Below are 24205 nucleotides of genomic sequence, written 5' to 3'. Positions count from 1 at the left end.
GATACATGATAAGATCCTGTCTGCAGCCACCACTAGGGGGAGCTTCCTGTATACAGAGATACATGATAAGATCCTGTCTGCAGTCACCACTAGGGGGAGCTCTCTGTATACAGAGATACATAAGATCCTGTCTGCAGCCACCACTAGGGGGAGCTCCCTGTATACAGAGATACATGATAAGATTCTGTCTGCAGCCACCACTAGGTGGAGCTCCCTGTATACAGAGATACATAAGATCCTGTCTGCAGTCACCACTAGGGGGAGCTCCCTGTATACAGAGATACATGATAAGATTCTGTCTGCAGTCACCACTAGGGGGAGCCCCCTGTATACAGAGATACATGATAAGATCCTGTCTGCAGCCACCACTAGGGGGAGCTCCCTGTATACAGAGATACATAAGATCCTGTCTGTAGCCACCACTAGGGGGAGCTCCCTGTATACAGAGATACATGATAAGATCCTGTCTGCAGCCACCACTAGGGGGAGCTTCCTGTATACAGAGATACATGATAAGATCCTGTCTGCAGTCACCACTAGGGGGAGCTCTCTGTATACAGAGATACATAAGATCCTGTCTGCAGCCACCACTAGGGGGAGCTCCCTGTATACAGAGATACATGATAAGATTCTGTCTGCAGCCACCACTAGGTGGAGCTCCCTGTATACAGAGATACATGATAAGATCCTGTCTGCAGTCACCACTAGGGGGAGCTCCCTGTATACAGAGATACATAAGATCCTGTCTGCAGTCACCACTAGGGGGAGCTCCCTGTATACAGAGATACATGATAAGATTCTGTCTGCAGTCACCACTAGGGGGAGCCCCCTGTATACAGAGATACATGATAAGATCCTGTCTGCAGCCACCACTAGGGGGAGCTCCCTGTATACAGAGATACATGATAAGATCCTGTCTGCAGTCACCACTAGGGGGAGCTCTCTGTATACAGAGATACATAAGATCCTGTCTGTAGCCACCACTAGGGGGAGCTTCCTGTATACAGAGATACATGATAAGATCCTGTCTGCAGTCACCACTAGGGGGAGCTCTCTGTATACAGAGATACATAAGATCCTGTCTGCAGCCACCACTAGGGGGAGCTCCCTGTATACAGAGATACATGATAAGATTCTGTCTGCAGCCACCACTAGGTGGAGCTCCCTGTATACAGAGATACATGATAAGATCCTGTCTGCAGTCACCACTAGGGGGAGCTCCCTGTATACAGAGATACATAAGATCCTGTCTGCAGTCACCACTAGGGGGAGCTCTCTGTATACAGAGATACATAAGATCCTGTCTGCAGCCACCACTAGGGGGAGCTCCCTGTATACAGAGATACATGATAAGATCCTGTCTGCAGTCACCACTAGGGGGAGCTCCCTGTATACAGAGATACATAAGATCCTGTCTGCAGTCACCACTAGGGGGAGCTCTCTGTATACAGAGATACATAAGATCCTGTCTGTAGCCACCACTAGGGGGAGCTCCCTGTATACAGAGATACATGATAAGATTCTGTCTGCAGCCACCACTAGGGGGAGCTCACTGTATACAGAGATACATGATAATATCCTGTCTGCAGCCTCCACTAGGGGGAGCTCCCTGTATACAGAGATACATGATAAGATCCTGTCTGCGGCCACCACTAGGGGGAGCTCCCTGTATACAGAGATACATGATAAGATCGTGTCTGCAGCCACCACTAGGGGGAGCTCCCTGTATACAGAGATACATGATAAGATCCTGTCTGCAGTCACCACTAGGGGGAGCTCCCTGTATACAGAGAATAATGATAAGATCCTGTCTGCAGCCACCACTAGGGGGAGCTCCCTGTATACAGAGATACATGATAAGATCCTGTCTGCAGCCACCACTTGGGGGAGCTCCCTGTATACAGAGATACATGATAAGATTCTGTCTGCAGCCACCACTAGGGGGAGCTCACTGTATACAGAGATACATGATAATATCCTGTCTGCAGCCTCCACTAGGGGGAGCTCCCTGTATACAGAGATACATGATAAGATCCTGTCTGCGGCCACCACTAGGGGAATCTCCCTATATACAGAGATACATGATAAGATCCTGTCAGCAGTCACCACTAGGGGGAGCTCACTGTATACAGAGATACATGATAATATCCTGTCTGCAGCCTCCACTAGGGGGAGCTCCCTGTATACAGAGATACATGATAAGATCCTGTCTGCGGCCACCACTAGGGGAATCTCCCTATATACAGAGATACATGATAAGATCCTGTCTGCAGTCACCACTAGGGGGAGCTCCCTGTATACAGAGAATAATGATAAGATCCTGTCTGCAGCCACCACTAGGGGGAGCTCCTTGTATACAGAGATACATGATAAGATCCTGTCTGCAGCCACCACTTGGGGGAGCTCCCTGTATACAGAGATACATGATAAGATCCTGTCTGCAGCCACCACTAGGGGGAGCTCACTGTATACAGAGATACATGATAATATCCTGTCTGCAGCCTCCACTAGGGGGAGCTCCCTGTATACAGAGATACATGATAAGATCCTGTCTGCGGCCACCACTAGGGGAATCTCCCTATATACAGAGATACATGATAAGATCCTGTCTGCAGTCACCACTAGGGGGAGCTCCCTGTATACAGAGAATAATGATAAGATCCTGTCTGCAGCCACCACTAGGGGGAGCTCCCTGTATACAGAGATACATGATAAGATCCTGTCTGCAGCCACCACTTGGGGGAGCTCCCTGTATACAGAGATACATGATAAGATCCTGTCTGCAGCCACCACTTGGGGGAGCTCCCTGTATACAGAGATACATGATAAGATCCTGTCTGCAGCCACCACTAGGGGGAGCTCCCTGTATACAGAGATACATGATAAGATTCTGTTACTTATTACCTAGTTCACATATAATGGCGATGCATGCCCGCACCATCCTGTCCCGCTCCTGGAGTCCGTCATTTCCAACCGCTATTAAAGAATTAGTTAAAGAACTAGGGAATAAGGAAGCATTCACAGTTATCATCTGGAAAAAAAAAAAAACACACAAGAAAGATTATTGTAACCGCAATTCCTATACAATTGAAAGCATTGCACATAATGTAACGTCTCCATGGCTACAGACTACAAACTAACACTCTGTAGTCGTCTCCCGCAGTCAAGTCTTATTACTTTCCATGCGTCCCCTTATTGATCACAAGACCCTGGTCCAGTGGTCACCACCAACTAGAGCCCTGCAAACTTTCTCCTGTTTGCTCGCATTTTTGGTGCCACCTCTGTTCGGCGGCCCCCTCACTTTTGCCAGCCCATGAGTCACGAGTAGCTGCGTACACATAAGGCAGGGTACTATCACATGATGCCCCAATCACAAGGATTTAGGTGTGGCAGGAAGTGAATGCACAGCCATTATTGGAAAGATGGAGAAGTCAGCGGATGACATCGTGCGTCCACTGCAGCAATGACAGCGGAGTCCGGCCTTAACTTACCTTTCTGACAAGCCGCAGCGCCTGCGTCCTTTCGACTTCATTGCTTTGCTGAATGTCTATGCACCTGAAAGAAAACCCCAAATTTCTGAATAATCACAGGTTGAGGACAAACCCTGCACTAAAAGTACAGCAAACCCAAAATCGAGAGTGATGAGGCTCAACCACGTGGGGCCTGGAAGCCAGTTGGCATGCATTAGGATAGTATTTCAAGGACCACAATTCCTTTGCATCTCCTGACTCTCTGCCATTTATGTTCTGTTGGTAGTTCTGGTGCTGTATTCATGTACTGATGATGGTTCTGGTGCAGTATTCGTGTATTGATGATGGTTCTGGTGCAGTATTCATGTACTGATGATGGTTCTGGTGCAGTATTCGTGTATTGATGATGGTTCTGGTGCAGTATTCGTGTATTGATGATGGTTCTGGTGCTGTATTCATGTACTGATGATGGTTCTGGTGCAGTATTCATGTACTGATGATGGTTCTGGTGCAGTATTCATGTATTGATGATGGTTCTGGTGCAGTATTCGTGTACTGAAAGCTTGCAGTACCATATATGGCTATGAGGCTGTAAGGTTGGGTCAGAAGAGCCATGGACAGTCCGGACATTGCTGCCTGTATACGGACTGTAAAATTCTGCAGACTGGACCTGGCTGTAAGATGGAACGTCCAAACCATCTATAACTGCTTACTATTAAAGGGAATTAGTCAGCAGGTTTTTGCTTTGTAATCTGACAGCAGCATGATGTAGGGACAGAGACTCTGATTCCAGTGATATCACTTAGTTCCCTGGGTGCAGTAGTTTCGATGCAGTAACAGTTTTCTCTGCTTTGGATCTAGCAAAGCCCAGAATGCTGAGCTGTGTATAACCCCGCCAACACCTCTGATTGGCCACTTTCTGTATACACTATACCGTGACAACATGCTGCTAATAAGTGAAGGGGGTGGGGTTGGACCCGGTGGCACAAGACATTTAGTTCTGTAGTGATAATCTCCTGCTGATAAACACTGATTGAATTTAAACTGCAAACCATAGCCTAGTAAGTGATACATCACTGGAATCAGGGTCTCTGCTCCTAACATCTTGCTGCTCTCAGATTACATAGGAAATGGCTTACAATGGCGGGTGTGGATGGTGATCGCTTTCCCATTTTTTTCAACTCTCGTCCCCTCTCTTCCTAGGTCTTCCCTTGTACACTATTTCAGCATTTCTTAATTCTGCATTGGTGGATATTGTTTTTCTCTCTGAGCTTGCACGTCCACGAATTTTCTTCATTAATACGGTTTCCAGAACACAAAAAAAACCACCAAAATCCGTCTGTCCCTGTTTTTTGGCGTCTATGCTCACTGGTTACCTTTATCTTTCAGCTTTCCTTCAGCCATCCTTATGACTTGTTATTGTTTACATCCTGCCGTCTCCCATTTGTTCCTAGTAGGCAGATATGTATATGTGCCACATCTCTCACACTTTAATACGCTCCATCTACAAAGCACCATCCTGAGACTTTTATAAAGTCTCAAGAGGGCTAAATTGCTGCCAATGCCAGTTCTGGCATTTCACCTGGTATGCGCCTATCCGGACGCTCCCCTGGCATCCGTAATGTTAAAGGGGGTGACATTGGCACTGCACAGACACTGTGTACTGTAGGGGGGTAATGTGTTATGCTTTATTCATCTAATATATAAAGCTGAATGTGTGTGTGTGTGTATGTCCGGGATTGGCATCTGAACCGTCGCAGCTACAGCCACAAAATTTTGCACAGTCACACGTCTGGACCCCGAGAGCGTCATAGGCTATGTTGTGAGGTGAAATTTTAACCCCGCGCTTTCCAATTCACCAAACAATTTTGCTCCTATCTACATAATGGGGAAAAAGTGAAAGGAAAAGTGTTGGAGGCAAATTAACAGCTGCCAGATGTGAACAAGGGGGACTTAAAGAATGAGAGCGATGGCGCCAAAGAGTATATACTGTACAGTTGCTAAGGTGGGGCCCCGACATGGGATAATCACCACACCACCACAGGGATATGAACACACACACAAAATGCGCCACACACTACCACGTGCTCGAACACATATCACCCTCAGCGCACATTTCACCACACATACACCAACCTCGCCACATAAAAGTCGAAACACAAAAGTCGCCACTCAAAACTCGCCACGCGCAAAACTCTCCACATGCAAAACTCGCCACATGTGCAAAACTCACCTCCTGGAAAACTCGCCACACGCAAAACTTGCACACGTGGAAAAATTGCCACATGCACAAAAGTTGCAACACATGCAAAAGTTGCCTCACACAAAACTTGCACATACTCAAAAGGCACCACACATAAAACTCCCCACGTGCAAAACTCGCCATGCGCAAAACTTGCTGCACACAACTTGCTACACTAACCTGTCACATGCAACTCGACACACAAAAAGTTGCTACACGCATGTCGCCACACAAAACTCATCTCACAAAAGTCACTACATGCATGTCGCCACACGCAACTCAACACACACAACTTGACACACGAAACTCGCCCTAAAACACACACAAGTCTGGTATTATCCTTCAAAAATAAAAATCTGATTAATAAGCAGACAAACTACAAGAGCAACAAATGTACCATATAGGAATCCGGCAGCTGTCAGTCACATGACCTGTCTATTATGTGTATGTGTGAGCTAATATATACTGCCAGGGGGTGGGCTTACTGTTGGATGGGGATTTATCAGGCTGCCAATTTAGCTTACAAATACTGAGGTAAAAATACTGACCAAATAACGTGTGAACGAGGTCTAATACAGGAGGAGATGACACACAGATATATACTATATACAGGAGGAGATAACACACAGGTATATACTATATACAGGAGGAGATGACATACAGGTACATACTATATACAGGAGGAGATGACACACAGGTATATACTATATACAGGGGAGATGACACAGGTATATACTATATACAGGAGGAGATGACACACAGATATATACTATATACAGGGGAGATGACATACAGGTATATACTATATACAGGAGAGATGACACACAGGTATATACTATATACAGGAGGAGATGACATACAGGTATATACTATATACAGGAGCAGATTACCTACAGGTATATAGTATATACAGGAGGAGATGACATACAGGTATATGCTATGTATAGGAGGAGATGACATACAGGTATATACTATATACAGGAGGAGATGACACACAGATATATACTATATATAGGTGAGATGACACACAGGTATATACTATATACAGGAGGAGATTACATACAGGTATATACTATATATAGGAGATGACACAGGTATATACTATATACAGGGGAGATGACACACAGCAGGTATATACTATATACAGGAGATGACATACAGGTGTATACTATATATAAGGGAGATGACAAACATGTATATACTGAGGTGAAAATGAGAGGTGTGAGGTGAAAATGAAAAGGTGTGAGTGCAAAATGAGAGGAGTGAGGGAAAATGACAGATGTGAGGTCGAAATGACAAGTGTTAGGGGGGAATGAGAGGAGTGAGGGGGAAAATAAGAGGAGTGAGGGGGAAAATGAGAGGTGTGAGGGAGAAAATGAGAGATGTGAGGGGGAAAATGAAAGATGTGATGGGGAAAATGAGAGGCGTGATGGGAAAATAAGAGAAGTGAGGTGCTATAACTAACCACAGATATTTACTATGCCCAGGCAACGCCGGGCTCTTCAGCTAGCTTAGATTTACAATCTCCATGCTTTTCTCATGGTCAACTTTATGTGGCCTGTTCAAGAGTTGGAACAGCCAAAAATCTGTTTGTCTTTGCACCTGAAGGAAAAACTAAGAATGTCGTTTATCAAAAGGCTCTCGAATAAGTAGTAGAAGATTACTTCACATTATTTGGCCAATTTAGTTAAATCTGTGTGGAATATCTCTGGTGTTGAAATATATGTTGTAAAATGCTTCTATTAGCTTAGTTTTTGCCTTTTAATAATTACATTTCTATCTATTTGTTTTGTGGTTTTTATGTGCAGAATAAATTTTTGTTAACACATTCTATTTTGCTAACAGCAGTTATTACCCCGGGCGAAGGCGGGTAGTACAGCTAGTTTATTATAAAGGTAATCTAGCACTCAGCAACGACCCAATCCCCTTGGGCCCAAAGCCATAAGCCTGCAATGTCCACACTTTATCTGTGCACATCCCCAGTCACTGTAAACTTGCAGAGGATCACAAGCCATACCCATAATAAGAACGCAGCCGAATGTTAAAACCAAGTAAATCATGAATTTTCTTAATTTTCATACTCTTTAAAATGGTTTAATAATCTTTGTTGCTTGACAAAAAAAAAACACTTTAGGGTTTTCCCATTCCCCTCTTTATACCCCCTCTGACTTTAAAAACTGACAATAATAATAATAATAATAAATACAATTATTATTATTATTATTATTATTATTAAGACGACAAATGAAAGCACTTACCTGGCTATTAAGTAATCTACTTTTAACTTTAGCACCTTCTGTAAAATACTGGAGTCTCGGATGAGATAGCGGAGAGCCCGCAGTCCCGCTGCTCGCACTTCTTTTGCTTCGTTTAACAAGGCTAACCGCAAACTTTGGGTGTAAACACAAGAAAATGCAGATTTCCATGAGATAAGACATTAAAATGACCATCAATTTATATTTACACCACACGTTGTGCAAAAATCGGACTTCTCAACATAAGCCGGGTTTAAATAAAATTAGGAATACATGGATGTTTTCTTTTGGAACAGCGCCACTTTAGCACATGGGTCATGTCTGGTATTGCACTTGTATTCACCTGAAAAGAGGTGCCGTGCAATAGTAGATGTTGGAAAAAAGGGGGGCGTGATATTTTAAGGAGCAATGAACCACGTTTTCCTAAACTTCTACAACCTATCATAACACTGCAGGACACTGTTATCCTATGAATATAAAACAATGAAAATGATCCACAATCTGATTTTGAAGGGGTTGCCCACTACCTGGACAAAACTTTTTTTTTTACTTTAAATTTTCCTTAAATTAAACTAACAGATACTGACATTCCGCACTGACGCTGGGTCACCCAGGGCTCACATGACATTATGCCATGCGAGCCCTGCAGCCAATGTCATGTGAGCCCTGGGTCAACCGGCATCGATGCAGTGAGTGATTATGTGTTATAATTATTTTACAAAGGGACAAGTACTCTATAAAAAAAACAAAAACAATGTTCTCATCACGAGAAAAATTTCCAAAATTGAAAGATTTTTGTGAATCAGTTTTACTTTAAAGAAATTGTGCAAAATCAAACAAACTACCTATTATGCCTCCACGCGATCATAATAATGTGAAGAATAAATTCAACATGGTATTTACCATAAAACATGAACAGTAAAATGATGTAAATGACACAGGAATTCATACCAGCCCCCCCGAAAAAGCAGGACCACTTACCAAATAATTATGTCTTCGTATGTAAAACCTAATTTTTCTTCGCTGTGGCCAACGCTGCATAGAAGCTGGAGAGGGAGAAAGAAAAGCAAAACATGAAGAAAACAAAAACAGAAAAAATGATTGACGGGAAAAGCCGGAGGTTGCACCTGTGTGATGGGTGGTTGCATCAGGAGCAGCGCTCCTATCTACAGCTACAATGGAAGACCAGACGCCGACCATACACAGGAGTGATCATACACCTATCATCTATCCTGTATAATGCTCCTCTGTTCACTTTATGGCAGGTGAACAATTGAGAAGGATGGGCATAATCAAAAGGAGGGGCTTAAATAAAAGGCTGGGCTTAACCAAAAGGCTGGGCTTAACCAAAAGGCTGGGCTTAACCAAAAGGCTGGGCTTAACCAAAAGGCTGGGCTTAACCAAAAGGCTGGGCTTAACCAAAAGGCTGGGCTTAATCAAAAGGCTGGGCTTAATCAAAAGGCTGGGCTTAATCAAAAGGCTGGGCTTAATCAAAAGGCTGGGCTTAATCAAAAGGCTGGGCTTAATCAAAAGGCTGGGCTTAATCAAAAGGCTGGGCTTAATCAAAAGGCAGGGCTTAACCAAATGAAGGGACATAAGCAAAAGGAGGGGCTTAATTAAAAGTATGGCTTAACAAAAAGGCTGGGCTTAACAAAAAGGCTGGGCTTAACAAAAAGGCTGGGCTTAACAAAAAGGCTGGGCTTAACAAAAAGGCTGGGCTTAACAAAAAGGCTGGGCTTAACAAAAAGGCTGGGCTTAACAAAAAGGAGGGACATAAGCAAAAGGAGAGGCTTATCCAAAAGGAGGGACATAAGCAAAAGGAGGGGCATAAGCAAAAGGAGGGGCATAAGCAAAAGGCTGGGCTTTCTGAAGGGAGAGGCTCCTGCTGCAGCCAAAATAGCACAAGTAAGGAAAAGACATAGCTGATCCCCTGAGATACAGGGAAGATTTCGGCCGGTGTTGGACACCTGTCAGCAGTGGGACATATATATATATATATATATATATATATATATATATATATATATATATATATATATATATATATATATATATATATATATATATATATATATTTTGTGTGTGTGTGTGTGTGTAATTGTGCAGGAGATGCAGGGCTCCACATCTGCTGGACTTTTACTTTCAGATGATGACTCTGAAAGAAAGTGGCGGTAAAGTGATTATTTCTGCTTTCTTGTACTTGATGGTTAAAATGTCTTGTGAAATTAAATCTGCCCACGCCTCGGGGGACCTGTGATGTTCGGCTAAAAACAGCCGCGATAAACAGGAAGCAGAGCGAACGCGAGAAATTCATCACCAGTCAACAGTGATAAACATCAGCCGGGGGGTCGTAGAGTCCACGAGAAAGGTGATAAACGGAGGATCGGCGGCAATCTGATAGCAAAAACAGGGGTCCTGTGCCGGTGTGAACAGAGAGTGTGTAAGGGAAAGGTGGTCACACATATGCAGATCTAAGGGGTACAGAGGACCCCCATATTCTTATGATCTCTATGGGTCACAGCAGTCAGACCTCCGCTACCAGTGCTGCATCCTAAAAGACCCCTTCTACTAGACCATCCATTTTAATTTTGGGAAGGAGCGAACAGTGAGGCCGCCCGTCGCTGCACACTTCCCTCTGTCTCCACATTCTGCTTTTGGTCATACATGACCGGACACACTGCTGGAGAAAGGGGGCAAACTAACAGACCCCCTCTTATCATACCCCAGACCATCAGCACATACAATATATACACAGACATATGTCCTAAACCAGCAGGTATTAGCTACCTGATCTAAGTAGGCAACCAGGATCCAGAGTGGCTTGCAAAAGTATTCACCCCCTTGGCTTTTTACCTATTTTGTTACATTACAACCGGTGTTTAAATATTTCTGTAATCTGATTTGTGTGTGATGCATCAGGACTAAAAAATTTACGTTGGTGAAGTGAGAAAATATAGGTAAAAAATAAATTTAAGGGATCAAATAACTAAAAATTGGCATGTGCATATTTATTCACCCTTTTGCTATGAAGTCCCTAAAAATTTCTGGTGCAAGCAATTCCCTTCATATGTCCCATGCTTAGTGATAGGACGTCCCCCTGTGTGTAATCGAAGTGTCACAAGTCTGTCAGTATATACACATTACCTTCTCTGAAAGGCCACAGAGGCTGCAGCACCAATAACAAGAGGTATCACTAACCAAACAACACCATGAAGACCGAGGAGGTCTCCAAACACCACCATGAGGACCAAGGAGATCTCCAAACACCATCATGAAGACCAAGGAGATCTCCAAACAACACCATGAAGACCAAGGAGATCTCCAAACAACACCATGAAGACCAAGGAGATCTCCAAACAACACTATGAAGACCAAGGAGATCTCCAAACAACACCATGAAGACGAAAGAGATCTCCAAACACCATCATGAAGACCAAGGAGATCTCCAAACAACACCATGAAGACCAAGGAGATCTCCAAACAACACCATGAAGACCAAGGAGATCTCCAAACAACACTATGAAGACCAAGGAGATCTCCAAACACCACCATGAGGACCAAAGAGATCTCCAAACACCATCATGAAGACCAAGGAGATCTCCAAACAACACCATGAAGACCGAGGAGGTCTCCAAACAACACCATGAAGACCAAGGAGATCTCCAAACAACACTATGAAGACCAAGGAGATCTCCAAACAACACCATGAAGACCAAGGAGATCTCCAAACAACACTATGAAGACCAAGGAGATCTCCAAACACCACCACGAAGACCAAGAAGCTCTCCAAATAAGTCAGGGACGAAGTTGTTGAGAAGTACAAGTCAGGGCTGGGATACAAAAAAATCTCCCATTCTTTGATGATCCCCCAGAGCACTATCAAATCCATTATCATCAAATGGATTTAAGAACATGATATCACAACAAACCTGCCAAGAGAGGGGATCGTCCACCAAAACTGTCAGCCTGGGCAAGGAGGGCATTAATCAGAGAGGCAGGACAGCGACCAAAGGTAACCCTGAAGGAACTGCAGAGTTCCCAAGCAGAGACTGGAGTATTTGTCCATACGACCACAATAAGCTGTACACTCCATAGAGGAGGTCTTTATGGAAGAGTTGGCAGAAAAAAGCCTTTACTTATATACAAAAATTGTAAGACTTGTTTTGAATTTGTCAAAAGACATGTGGGAGACTCCCAAAATGTATGGAGGAAGGTGCTGTGATCAGAGGAGACCAAAATTTAACTTTTTGGCCACCAATGAAAACGCTATTTCCAGTGTCAAAACAACACAGGTCATCACCCCAAGAGCACCATACCCACAGTGAAACATGGTGGTGGCAGCATAATGCTGTGGGGATGTTTTTCAGCAGCAGGAAAAATTATGCAAGTCGAGGGAAAGATGGATGGTGCGAAATACAGGAATATTCTGGAGAAAAACCTGTTTCAGTCTGTCAGTGATTTGAGACTGGGACGGAGGTTCACCTTCCAACAAGGCAATGACTCAAAGCATACTGCTACAGCAGCACTCAAGTGGTTTAAGGAGAAACGTGTGAATGTTTTGGAGTGGCTCAGTCAAAGTCCAGACCTTAATCCAATGGAAAATCTGTGGTCAGACATGAAAATTGCTGTTCACCAGAGGAAACCATCGAACTTCAAGGACCTGGAGCAGTTTTGCCTTCCCAGTGGAAATCCCATTGAGACTTGTCCAAAGCGACCTGCAGCTGTAGTAAGCTCTACAAAGTAATGACTTTAGGGGGGTGAATAGTTATGCACACTGAAGTTTCATGTATTTTGTCCTATTTGTTGTTTACTTCACAATAAAAAAAAAAACCTTCACAGTTCTTTACATGAACTGATGTAAACTAAAAAAATAAATAAATAAACAGCAAAATTCTAGGTTGCAAGGAAGCAAAACAGACAAAAATGTCAAGGGGGTAAATACTTATGCAAGCCACTGTAGAATATACACACCACACATTTATCTATAAGAACTGTAAGTCCACCAGTTATTCACCTTCTATTCTAGACTGCCAGGGATAAAATATCATCTCTCGCTAGGAAGTAATCCCATTTTTACAAGAGATCATCAAGTATTAATCCACTGGAGAATAACAAAGATATGCGCTAAACACACCGGAGAACAATGCTGATGTGCTGCTGAGCGCCTGCCGGTCAGGAGGAGCGGACTCCGCACTGAACGAGGATTGTGTATGGTCAGTGAACGTGCGGTGACTCCTGTACCATGAATCCGTGCAGTGCTGGACAGGGTCGGCAGCGTCCCGGCCGCTCACGCTCGCTTACACACCTAGGGTAGGCTTTACAGGTACGTCTCAGCAGCCCATTAGTATTTTTCTCGGTATACTTCGCGCATATCATTATTTTCCAGGAGGGTGCGTCAGTATAGGCAGCTTTCTAGGGGAGGCGTTAGGGCACATTTGCCATAAGTATTTACCCACCCTGTTATTCTTGACCATGAAATGTCTTAGACCCCCAGATATTAACCCACCCTTTTACACTAGTCAACCAGGGAATATCAGATGAATGCTCCTTTGTTCTCTAGACCACGGGAACTAGTAACACAACGACTACCCTAGACCACCAGAACTAGTGACATTAAGGCCATGTGCACACGTTCAGTATTTTTCGCATTTTTTTGCTATAAAAACGTGATAAAAACGCGAAAAAAACGCTTACATATGCCTCCTATTATTTACAGTGTAATCCGCATTTTTTGTGCAAATGTTGCATTTTTATCCGCGAAAAAATCGCATCGCGGAAAAAAAAGCAACATGTTCATTAAATTTGCAGAATTGCGGGATTCCGCACACCTAGGAATGCATTGATCTGCTTACTTCCCGCACGGGGCTGTGCACACCATGCGGGAAGTACGGTAAGCAGATTATGTGCGGTTGGTACCCAGGGTGGAGGAGAGGAGACTCTCCTCCACGGACTGGGCACCGTATAATTGGTAAAAAAAAAAGAATTAAAATAAAAAATAGTGATATACTCACCCTCTGATGGCCCCGGAGTCTTCCCGCCTCTCCAGTGCATGCTGCCGCTTCCGTTCCTATAGCTGGTGTGCGGTGAAGGACCTGCGATGACGTCGCGGTTTTGTGATTGGTCGTGAGACCGCTCACGTGACCGCGACGTCATCGAAGGTTCTGCACACACACATCATCTATAGGAACGGACGCCGCTGAGGAGATCGGCTGCCTGCAGGTGAGTATAACCATTTTTTTAATTTTTTTATTATTTTTAAACATTCTTTTACTATAGATGCTGCATAGGTAGCATCTATAGTAAAAAGTTGGTCACACTTGTCAAACACTATGTTTGACAAGTGTGACCAACCTGTCAGTCAGTTTTCCAAGCAATGATACAGATCGCTTGGAAAACTTTAGCATTCTGCAAGCTAATTACGCTTGCAGAATGCTAAAAAAACCGCGAAAAAACGGAAAAAAAACGCAAAAAAAAAAATGCGGATTTCTTGCAGAAAATTTCCGGTTTTCTTCAGGAAATTTCTGCAAGATATCCTGACGTGTGCATATAACCCCTCCACTACCTTAGACCACCAGAACTTGTGACACTAGTCCCTCCACTACCCAAGACCACAAGAAACAGTGACACTAACCCATCCACTACCCTACACCACCAGAACTTGTGACACTAACCCATCCACTACCCTACACCACCAGAACTTGTGACACTAACCCATCCACTACCCTACACCACCAGAACTTGTGACACTAAGCCATCCACTACCCTACACCACCAGAACTTGTGACACTAAGCCATCCACTACCCTACACCACCAGAACTTGTGACACTAACCCATCCACTACCCTACACCACCAGAACTTGTGACACTAACCCATCCACTACCCTACACCACCAGAACTTGTGACACTAACCCATCCACTACCCTACACCACCAGAACTTGTGACACTAATCCCTCCCCTAGACCACCAGAACCAGTGACTATAAACCTCCACTACCCTAGACCACCCAAACCAGTGACACTAACCCCTCCACTAGTGTAGACCACCAGAACAAATGATACTAACCCCATCCACTAGCCTAGACTATGTGAACTAATGATGCTAACCCCTTTTTCACACTTATCTTCTGGGCACCCTATGGTCCAGGTAATCTTAAGGCCGCCATACTCACAAGATGGCCGTTTGCCAATTCATCGCCTGCCCGGCAGCCATCTCAGCCGAGTTTTCTCTAGGAGAACACTTATCTCTGGGAAACAATATGATAGGCAGTCCAAAATCGGACATGCCGAATACATATTTTCCCCGTACATACATATTGTCGGACTTGGCCGACATTACAAGGGCAGTTTACTCCCATTCATTCCTGAGATTATTGACCCTCTACAGCAGGAGGTAGACAAACAAAAACGAGGGCAAATAAATTTAGGAGATAAGATCAGCTCCTATCCAGGACTGTGCACAGCCCCAGGGTCCACTAGTACATCCTGGAAGTCACCACAAATAATAAGTAACTCAGCTACCGGCAACAGCCATTGAAAGTCTTCTCAGCGTCTTGTGATCAAGCAATTACATTCACCCGCCAAGGAAAGTGAATGAAGGGCAAAGCTAGAGAAACTCCAGGAAACTCATGAGGACGCTCAGGTCACATCTAGGCCTCCTGACCGACAACCGTACAGCAAAAACGCCTGCAAAACACCAGCAAAAATCTGACAAACAGGACTGAGGTCACTTGGGGATATTTAAAAAAATGTTCCCACGCTGAACAGTATTAAAAAGAATAAAAAAAAAAAAGAAACCATAAAATCTATTAAAATAATAATAACGGAGTGCCGTTGTCCTCAGAGAAGCAGGAGCACACAACTGAGTGCCGTTGTCCTCAGAGAAGCAGGAGCGCACAACTGAGTGCCGTTGTCCTCAGAGAAGCAGAAGCACACGTCTGAGTGCAGTTCTCAGAGAAGCAGAAGCTCACAACTGAGTGCCGTTGTCCTCAGAGAAGCAGGAGCGCACAACTGAGTGCCGTTGTCCTCAGAGAAGCAGGAGCGCACAACTGAGTGCCGTTGTCCTCAGAGAAGCAGGAGCGCACAACTGAGTGCCGTTGTCCTCAGAGAAGCAGGAGCGCACAACTGAGTGCCGTTGTCCTCAGAGAAGCAGGAGCGCACAACTGAGTGCCGTTGTCCTCAGAGAAGCAGGAGCGCACAACTGAGTGCCGTTGTCCTCAGAGAAGCAGGAGCGCACAACTGAGTGCCGTTGTCCTCAGAGAAGCAGGAGCGCACAACTGAGTGCCGTTGTCCTCAGAGAAGCAGGAGCGCACAACTGAGTGCCGTTGTCCTCAGAGAAGCAGGAGAACACAACTGAGTGCCGTTGTCCTCAGAGAAGTAAAAGCGCACAACTGAGTGCAGTTCTCAGAGAAGCAGGAGCACACAACTGAGAGCCATTGTCCTCAGAGAAGCAGGAGCGCACAACTGAGTGCCGTTGTCCTCAGAGAAGCAGGAGCGCACAACTGAGTGCCGTTGTCCTCAGAGAAGCAGGAGCGCACAACTGAGTGCCGTTGTCCTCAGAGAAGCAGGAGCGCACAACTGAGTGCCGTTGTCCTCAGAGAAGCAGGAGCGCACAACTGAGTGCCGTTGTCCTCAGAGAAGCAGGAGCGCACAACTGAGTGCCGTTGTCCTCAGAGAAGCAGGAGCGCACAACTGAGTGCCGTTGTCCTCAGAGAAGCAGGAGCGCACAACTGAGTGCCGTTGTCCTCAGAGAAGCAGAAGCACAACTGAGTGCCGTTGTCCTCAGAGAAGCAGGAGCGCACAACTGAGTGCCGTTGTCCTCAGAGAAGCAGGAGCGCACAACTGAGTGCCGTTGTCCTCAGAGAAGCAGGAGCGCACAACTGAGTGCCGTTGTCCTCAGAGAAGCAGGAGCGCACAACTGAGTGCCGTTGTCCTCAGAGAAGCAGGAGCGCACAACTGAGTGCCGTTGTCCTCAGAGAAGCAGGAGCGCACAACTGAGTGCCGTTGTCCTCAGAGAAGCAGGAGCGCACAACTGAGTGCCGTTGTCCTCAGAGAAGCAGGAGAACACAACTGAGTGCCGTTGTCCTCAGAGAAGTAAAAGCGCACAACTGAGTGCAGTTCTCAGAGAAGCAGGAGCACACAACTGAGAGCCATTGTCCTCAGAGAAGCAGGAGCGCACAACTGAGTGCCGTTGTCCTCAGAGAAGCAGGAGCGCACAACTGAGTGCCGTTGTCCTCAGAGAAGCAGGAGCGCACAACTGAGTGCCGTTGTCCTCAGAGAAGCAGGAGCGCACAACTGAGTGCCGTTGTCCTCAGAGAAGCAGGAGCGCACAACTGAGTGCCGTTGTCCTCAGAGAAGCAGGAGCGCACAACTGAGTGCCGTTGTCCTCAGAGAAGCAGGAGCGCACAACTGAGTGCCGTTGTCCTCAGAGAAGCAGGAGCGCACAACTGAGTGCCGTTGTCCTCAGAGAAGCAGAAGCACAACTGAGTGCCGTTGTCCTCAGAGAAGCAGGAGCGCACAACTGAGTGCCGTTGTCCTCAGAGAAGCAGGAGCGCACAACTGAGTGCCGTTGTCCTCAGAGAAGCAGGAGCGCACAACTGAGTGCCGTTGTCCTCAGAGAAGCAGGAGCGCACAACTGAGTGCCGTTGTCCTCAGAGAAGCAGGAGCGCACAACTGAGTGCCGTTGTCCTCAGAGAAGCAGGAGCGCACAACTGAGTGCCGTTGTCCTCAGAGAAGCAGGAGCGCACAACTGAGTGCCGTTGTCCTCAGAGAAGCAGGAGCGCACAACTGAGTGCCGTTGTCCTCAGAGAAGCAGGAGCGCACAACTGAGTGCCGTTGTCCTCAGAGAAGCAGGAGCGCACAACTGAGTGCCGTTGTCCTCAGAGAAGCAGGAGCGCACAACTGAGTGCCGTTGTACTCAGAGAAGCAGGAGCGCACAACTGAGTGCCGTTGTCCTCAGAGAAGCAGGAGAACACAACTGAGTGCCGTTGTCCTCAGAGAAGCAGGAGCGCACAACTGAGTGCCGTTGTCCTCAGAGAAGCAGGAGCGCACAACTGAGTGCCGTTGTCCTCAGAGAAGCAGGAGCGCACAACTGAGTGCCGTTGTCCTCAGAGAAGTAAAAGCGCACAACTGAGTGCAGTTCTCAGAGAAGCAGGAGCGCACAACTGAGTGCCGTTGTCCTCAGAGGAGCAGAAAGTGCGTTGTCCTCAGAGGAGCAGGAGCACACAACTGAGTGCCGTTGTCCTCAGAGAAGCAGGAGCACACAACTGAGTGCCATTGTCCTCAGAGAAGTAGAAGCGCACAACTGAGTGCAGTTCTCAGAGAAGTAGAAGCGCACAACTGAGTGCAGTTCTCAGAGAAGTAGAAGCGCACAACTGAGTGCAGTTCTCAGAGGAGCAGGAGTGCACAACTGAGTGCAGTTCTCAGAGAAGCAGGAGCGCACAACTTAGTGCCGTTGTCCTCAGATAAGCAGCAGAACACAACTTAGTGCCGTTGTCCTCAGAGAAGCAGGAGCGCACAACTGAGTGCCGTTGTCTTCAGAGAAGCAGAAAGTGCGCTGTCCTCAGAGGAGCAGGAGCACACAACCTTTTATCTTATTTTTTTTTAGGCTGTGTGCACACGTAGCAGATTTTTTGCGTTTTTTTCGCAGTTTTTCGCTATAAAAACGCTATAAAACCGCAAAATAAACGCTAACATTAAGCATCCTATGTAACAGATTGCAATCCGCATTTTTTGTGCACATGCTGCATCTTTTTCCTGAGCGGAATCGCAATCCAGAAAAAAACGCAGCATGTTCATTAAAATTGCGGAATCGCGGCGATTCTGCACACATAGGAATGCATTGATCTGCTTACTTCCCGCACGGGGCTGTGCACACCATGCGGGAAGTAAGCAGATCAAGTGCGGTTGGTACCCAGGGTGGAGGAGAGGAGACTCTCCTCCACAGACTGGGCACCATATAAGTGGTAAAAAAAAAAAGAATTAAAATAAAAAATAGCGATATACTCACCTTCTGGCGGCCCGACCTTCTCAGAGGCTTCCGAGGTGTGTGTGAAGGACCTGCGATGACGTTGCGGTCACATGACCCGTGGTCACGTGACCGCTACGTCAATGGAAGGTCCTGAACACACAGCATTAGGAACGGAAGCCGCTGAGGTGAGTATAACCTTTTTTAAAAAATTTTTTAATTATTTTTAACATTCTATCTTTTACTATAGATGCTGCATAGGCAGCATCTATAGTAAAAAGATGGTCACACTTGTCAAACACTAGCTAGCATTCTGCAAGCTAATTATGCTTGCAAAACGCTAGTTTTCTGCGGGTATATGCATGCAAATTCTGCATGCGATATACCCGCGGCAGGAGGCGCAGAATTTCCACGGCAATTCTGCTACGTGTGAACTCAGCCTTAAAGTGCAGTTCCATGTTGAGGGTCTGCTCTTATGTTAGACACACAGATAAACCTCCATCCAGGTTCCTGAAACAGGAGATAGGACACCAGAGGAAGCAGAGCGTACCTGAGATACTCTGGATCTGTAAAATTATTGAGGGATACAGACACAGCAGAACAGACTGTTTGCATAACTCACTGACTGAAGTCGGGCCTAATTCAGATATCTGTTTTTTTCACGGACAGAACATGCGCCCAATATAGAGTTTGCACGTGTTCACGTGATCAATTTTCCACCGCCCCCCAAAAAGTGGGAAGAAGTCCGCTCTTGATCCAATTTGCAGATTAAAATCATCCATGGCTATTTGTTATTGCAGGAGAAACCTGGAATTTCTTTTTCTTTTTTTATAGGGATATTAATGACAATGGATGCCGCATTGATTATAAAGATGGACATGGACTAAAAATTGCAAGAAAACGGGATCCAGCATTCTGGTGAAATTAGGTCCTTTTTTTTTTTCTCTAAAACAAAACACTTTTGGCATGAATAGCCCGGACCCCGTGATTGACAGCTGCCAGGGGATGTGACGGGGGCTGTACGTCGACCTCTCGTCAAGCTGCAATTCTATAATCGCTTCAGAAATGACTGAGCCTAAAAACTGCCAACCTCGGCGGCCTCCCATCCGCTCCCCGACATCCGTCACTTTATCGGCTGAGCCGGAAACGGATTTTATTTCTTATTAAATTGTGCGAAAAAACGTGAAGTAACCGGGAAGGTGAAAAGCTCTGTGGGGTCAGATGTAACAACAAGCACAAAAATAGGATATCACTGGAGCGGAGAGAGTTTCGCTTCTTTCGTGAAACTTTATAAAACCGGCTATAAAAAAGGCAATGAAAAAAAGTATATAGGGATAGTATAATAGAAGCCTAGTAGTTGACTTGACACTGCTCCCCATTCCCCCCCATTAGTATTTTTCTACACACCGTCTGAATCAGTGCAGAGGCTGCTGTAATCACAGGACTTTATTGCTAACGAGTTCCTTGTACATACACAGCTTGTAATTTGTTAAAACCAATTCAACAGGGTTCAGTGCAGATGTTCTGACGATGGAAACGTGCCCGGCAATAGCGAGAAACTTTCTTAACACTGAAAGATTCAGCTACGTTGATTCGCAGGACCCTGGTCCAGTGGCCCGGTCACTATTCTGCAGCCACTGGGTGGGAGCCCAGTTTCCCATTTGCCACCATCACCTGCTCCACCTTTGATTAGTGGGCTGGCACAATGCGAGCCAGCAGGAGGCGGATTGCAGGGATCCCGTCTGGTGGCCACGGAATACTGGCCTGACCGCTGACTAAGGGTACCGTCACACAGTGCCATTTTCATCGCTACGACGGTACGATTCGTGACGTTCTAGCGATATCGTTACGATATCGCTGTGTCTGACACGCTACTGCGATCCGGATCCCCGCTGAGAATCGTACGTCGTAGCAGATCGTTTGAAACTTTCTTTCGTCGTCTAGTGTCCCGCTGTGGCGGCATGATTGCATCGTGTGACACAGGTTGTATACGATGTGCGCACAGTAACCAACGGCTTCTACATCGCAAATACGTCATGAAATTATCGCTCCAGCGCCGTGTATTGCAACGTGTGACCGCAGTATACGACGCTGGAGCGATAAGCATACGACGCTGCAACGTCACGAATCGTGCCGTCGTAGCGATGAAAATGGCACTGTGTGACGGTACCCTAAGATCCTGATAATTTATTTCCTCTCCTTTAGATTACAACCATTATGCAAACACAGACTACAGGCTGCCATACATATTAAAGTGATCCTTTTGTTCTTTGGATAGATAAGCTGCACTGGAGGTCCCGGGCAGTGGCTTTAGCTGCGCTGGAGGTATCGGGCAGTGGCTTTAGCTGCGCTGGAGGTATCGGGCAGTGGCTTTAGCTGCGCTGGAGGTACCGGGCAGTGGCTTTAGCTGCGCTGGAGGTCCCGGGCAGTGGCTTTAGCTGCGCTGGAGGTCCCGGGCAGTGGCTTTAGCTGCGCTGGAGGTCCCGGGCAGTGGCTTTAGCTGCGCTGGAGGTATCGGGCAGTGGCTTTAGCTGCGCTGGAGGTCCCGGGCAGTGGCTTTAGCTGCGCTGGAGGTCCCGGGCAGTGGCTTTAGCTGCGCTGGAGGTCCCGGGCAGTGGCTTTAGCTGCGCTGGAGGTATCGGGCAGTGGCTTTAGCTGCGCTGGAGGTACCGGGCAGTGGCTTTAGCTGCGCTGGAGGTACCGGGCAGTGGCTTTAGCTGCGCTGGAGGTACCGGGCAGTGGCTTTAGCTGCGCTGGAGGTACCGGGCAGTGGCTTTAGCTGCGCTGGAGGTACCGGGCAGTGGCTTTAGCTGCGCTGGAGGTACCGGGCAGTGGCTTTAGCTGCGCTGGAGGTACCGGGCAGTGGCTTTAGCTGCGCTGGAGGTCCCTGGAAGTGGCTTTAGCTGCGCTGGAGGTAGCGGGCAGTGGCTTTAGCTGTGCTGGAGGTAGCGGGCAGTGGCTTTAGCTGCGCTGGAGGTACCGGGCAGTGGCTTTAGCTGCGCTGGAGGTACCGGGCAGTGGCTTTAGCTGCGCTGGAGGTAGCGGGCAGTGGCTTTAGCTGCGCTGGAGGTAGCGGGCAGTGGCTTTAGCTGCGCTGGAGGTAGCGGGCAGTGGCTTTAGCTGCGCTGGAGGTAGCGGGCAGTGGCTTTAGCTGCGCTGGAGGTAGCGGGCAGTGGCTTTAGCTGTGCTGGAGGTAGCGGGCAGTGGCTTTAGCTGCGCTGGAGGTCCCTGGAAGTGGCTTTAGCTGCGCTGGAGGTACCGGGCAGCGGCTTTCTTCCCTCTCGTGCCTATGGGGAAGTAATGACAGATAGCTGACGGCCATACAAGTTTTTGTCCGATGGCCATTTAAGGTGTATGGGCTTGGTCAGAATGTGAAGGCTGTAGACAATCAGGGCCGCTGATTGTCTGCAGTGGTCACATGATGCCCCCGCTGAACGAAGCAGCAACACTAGGAGACCGACGCGTGCACAGATGGAGGCAGAGCTGCTGTCTCCTTTTAGAAAGGACAATATCTTCATACAAGACCACAGAGGCCACAGACACGGAATAAAAGGCAACGACGCCGGGAGATGGAGGCTGGAGACTAAACCACAGCTCAAACTGGAACACCAGAGCCGCACAAGTCCCTCTGCCACAAAACTTTACACCGACGGCAGCTGAGGTGTATGATGAGGTTCTGCAGCAGCTGAGGTGTATGATGAGGTTCTGCAGCAGCTGAGGTGTATGATGAGGTTCTGCAGCAGCTGAGGTGTATGATGAGGTTCTGCAGCAGCTGAGGTGTATGATGAGGTTCTCCAGCAGCTGAGGTGTATGATGAGGTTCTGCAGCAGATGAGGTGCATGATGAGGTTCTGCAGCAGATGAGGTGCATGATGAGGTTCTGCAGCAGCTGAGGTGTATGAGGAGGTTCTGCAGCAGCTGAGGTATATGAGGAGGTTCTGCATCAGCTGACGTGTATGATGAGGTTCTGCAGCAGCTGAGGTGTATGATGAGGTTCTCCAGCAGCTGAGGTGTATGATGAGGTTCTGCAGCAGCTGAGGTGTATGATGAGGTTCTGCAGCAGCTGAGGTGTATGAGGAGGTTCTGCAGCAGCTGAGGTATATGAGGAGGTTCTGCATCAGCTGACGTGTATGATGAGGTTCTGCAGCAGCTGAGTTGTATGAGGAGGTTCTGCAGCAGCTGAGGTGTATGATGAGGTTCTGCAGCAGCTGAGATGTATGATGAGGTTCTGCAGCAGCTGAGATGCATGATGAGGTTCTGCAGCAGCTGAAGTGTACAATGAGGTTCTGCAGCAGCTGAGGTGTACGATGAGGTTCTGCAGCAGCTGAGGTGTATGATGAGGTTGAAGCACTAGATGTTACACCAGGAGAACACGTATACCAGGGATCTGCTTCTGTGTGACCAGTGATAAGCGGCGCCCATGTGGAGATGCTCATCGGTCTGAGCCGTCAGGTTGTGGCAGCGGGAGGTGACGATTATACGTATATTACAGACTCGATGTTACGTGGCCGGATTATCGCCGCTCATTAGACAGAAGACGGGCTCTTACCTTAATGAAGTTGTTCAGGTGACCCAACTTGCGCATGTTAGAAACTCCATGAAGTTTGGTCACATTTTGTAAAATTTCTCTAAGGTTGTCACTCGGTTCTAAGAAGAAAAAAAAAAGAAGATACATAAAAGCAGTGAATAATCAGACAACCAGAGGCGACGCGCTCTCGCTGGCCTCGGATCCTGTGCTCCATGCTGGGCAGCAGTTTCTTTTGATTATCAGATCTGGAGTGATATCACATATGCCTCACGTCAGGCCGACTAATCAAACGAACATTCATACTTCCTCCTCTTTCAGGAAGAGTTTACAGCAGTTTCTTTATCATCAGAGGTAAGATTAAAATATCAGGTAACACCTCTATACACAGCTGATCCACCAATCACATAAGGAGATATCACAGCTCACCTCCTCCCTTTACAATAACCTTTGCACACACATTAAATGTTTCAATACAAAACACAGACTAAGTGGCAACTGCTGCTCATTTACATGTGAATTTCCTGAAAAAACAAACAAACAGGAAATTAAAAATCTAAAAAAAAAGCCTGGTATGAAAAGAGCGAGGTGACCATCATCCCCCCTCCACATTGCTACCTGCGTCACGATCCATTATATTGAGAGACTGCATCTGATTTAGATCTAAAATACATTTGGCTTGTTCACACGTGGCGGTTTTGTTGCGTCTTTTCCCACGTGGAAAAATAAATGCAGCATTTTACAGTAGC

At 46.6% G+C, this 24205-nt stretch overlaps 1 protein-coding gene across 1 annotated transcript in view; it reads right to left on the bottom strand.

Moving 5' to 3' along the window:
* The window catches only part of RICTOR (RPTOR independent companion of MTOR complex 2), a 79559-nt gene that overhangs the window by 38615 nt on the left and 16739 nt on the right, over nt 1-24205 (bottom strand). The window contains exons 3-7 of the mRNA XM_077281499.1: nt 23481-23578; nt 8949-9013; nt 7971-8102; nt 3492-3555; nt 2905-3031 (exon numbers count right to left, since the gene is read on the bottom strand). Coding sequence (XP_077137614.1) covers nt 2905-3031; nt 3492-3555; nt 7971-8102; nt 8949-9013; nt 23481-23578 — 486 coding nt within the window. The remainder of the gene's footprint in view (nt 1-2904; nt 3032-3491; nt 3556-7970; nt 8103-8948; nt 9014-23480; nt 23579-24205) is intronic.

Source organism: Ranitomeya variabilis, chromosome 1 (genome assembly GCF_051348905.1).
Source record: "Ranitomeya variabilis isolate aRanVar5 chromosome 1, aRanVar5.hap1, whole genome shotgun sequence".
In the NCBI taxonomy this organism is placed as follows: domain Eukaryota; kingdom Metazoa; phylum Chordata; class Amphibia; order Anura; family Dendrobatidae; genus Ranitomeya; species Ranitomeya variabilis.
This window is presented reverse-complemented; position numbering and strand designations above follow the sequence as displayed.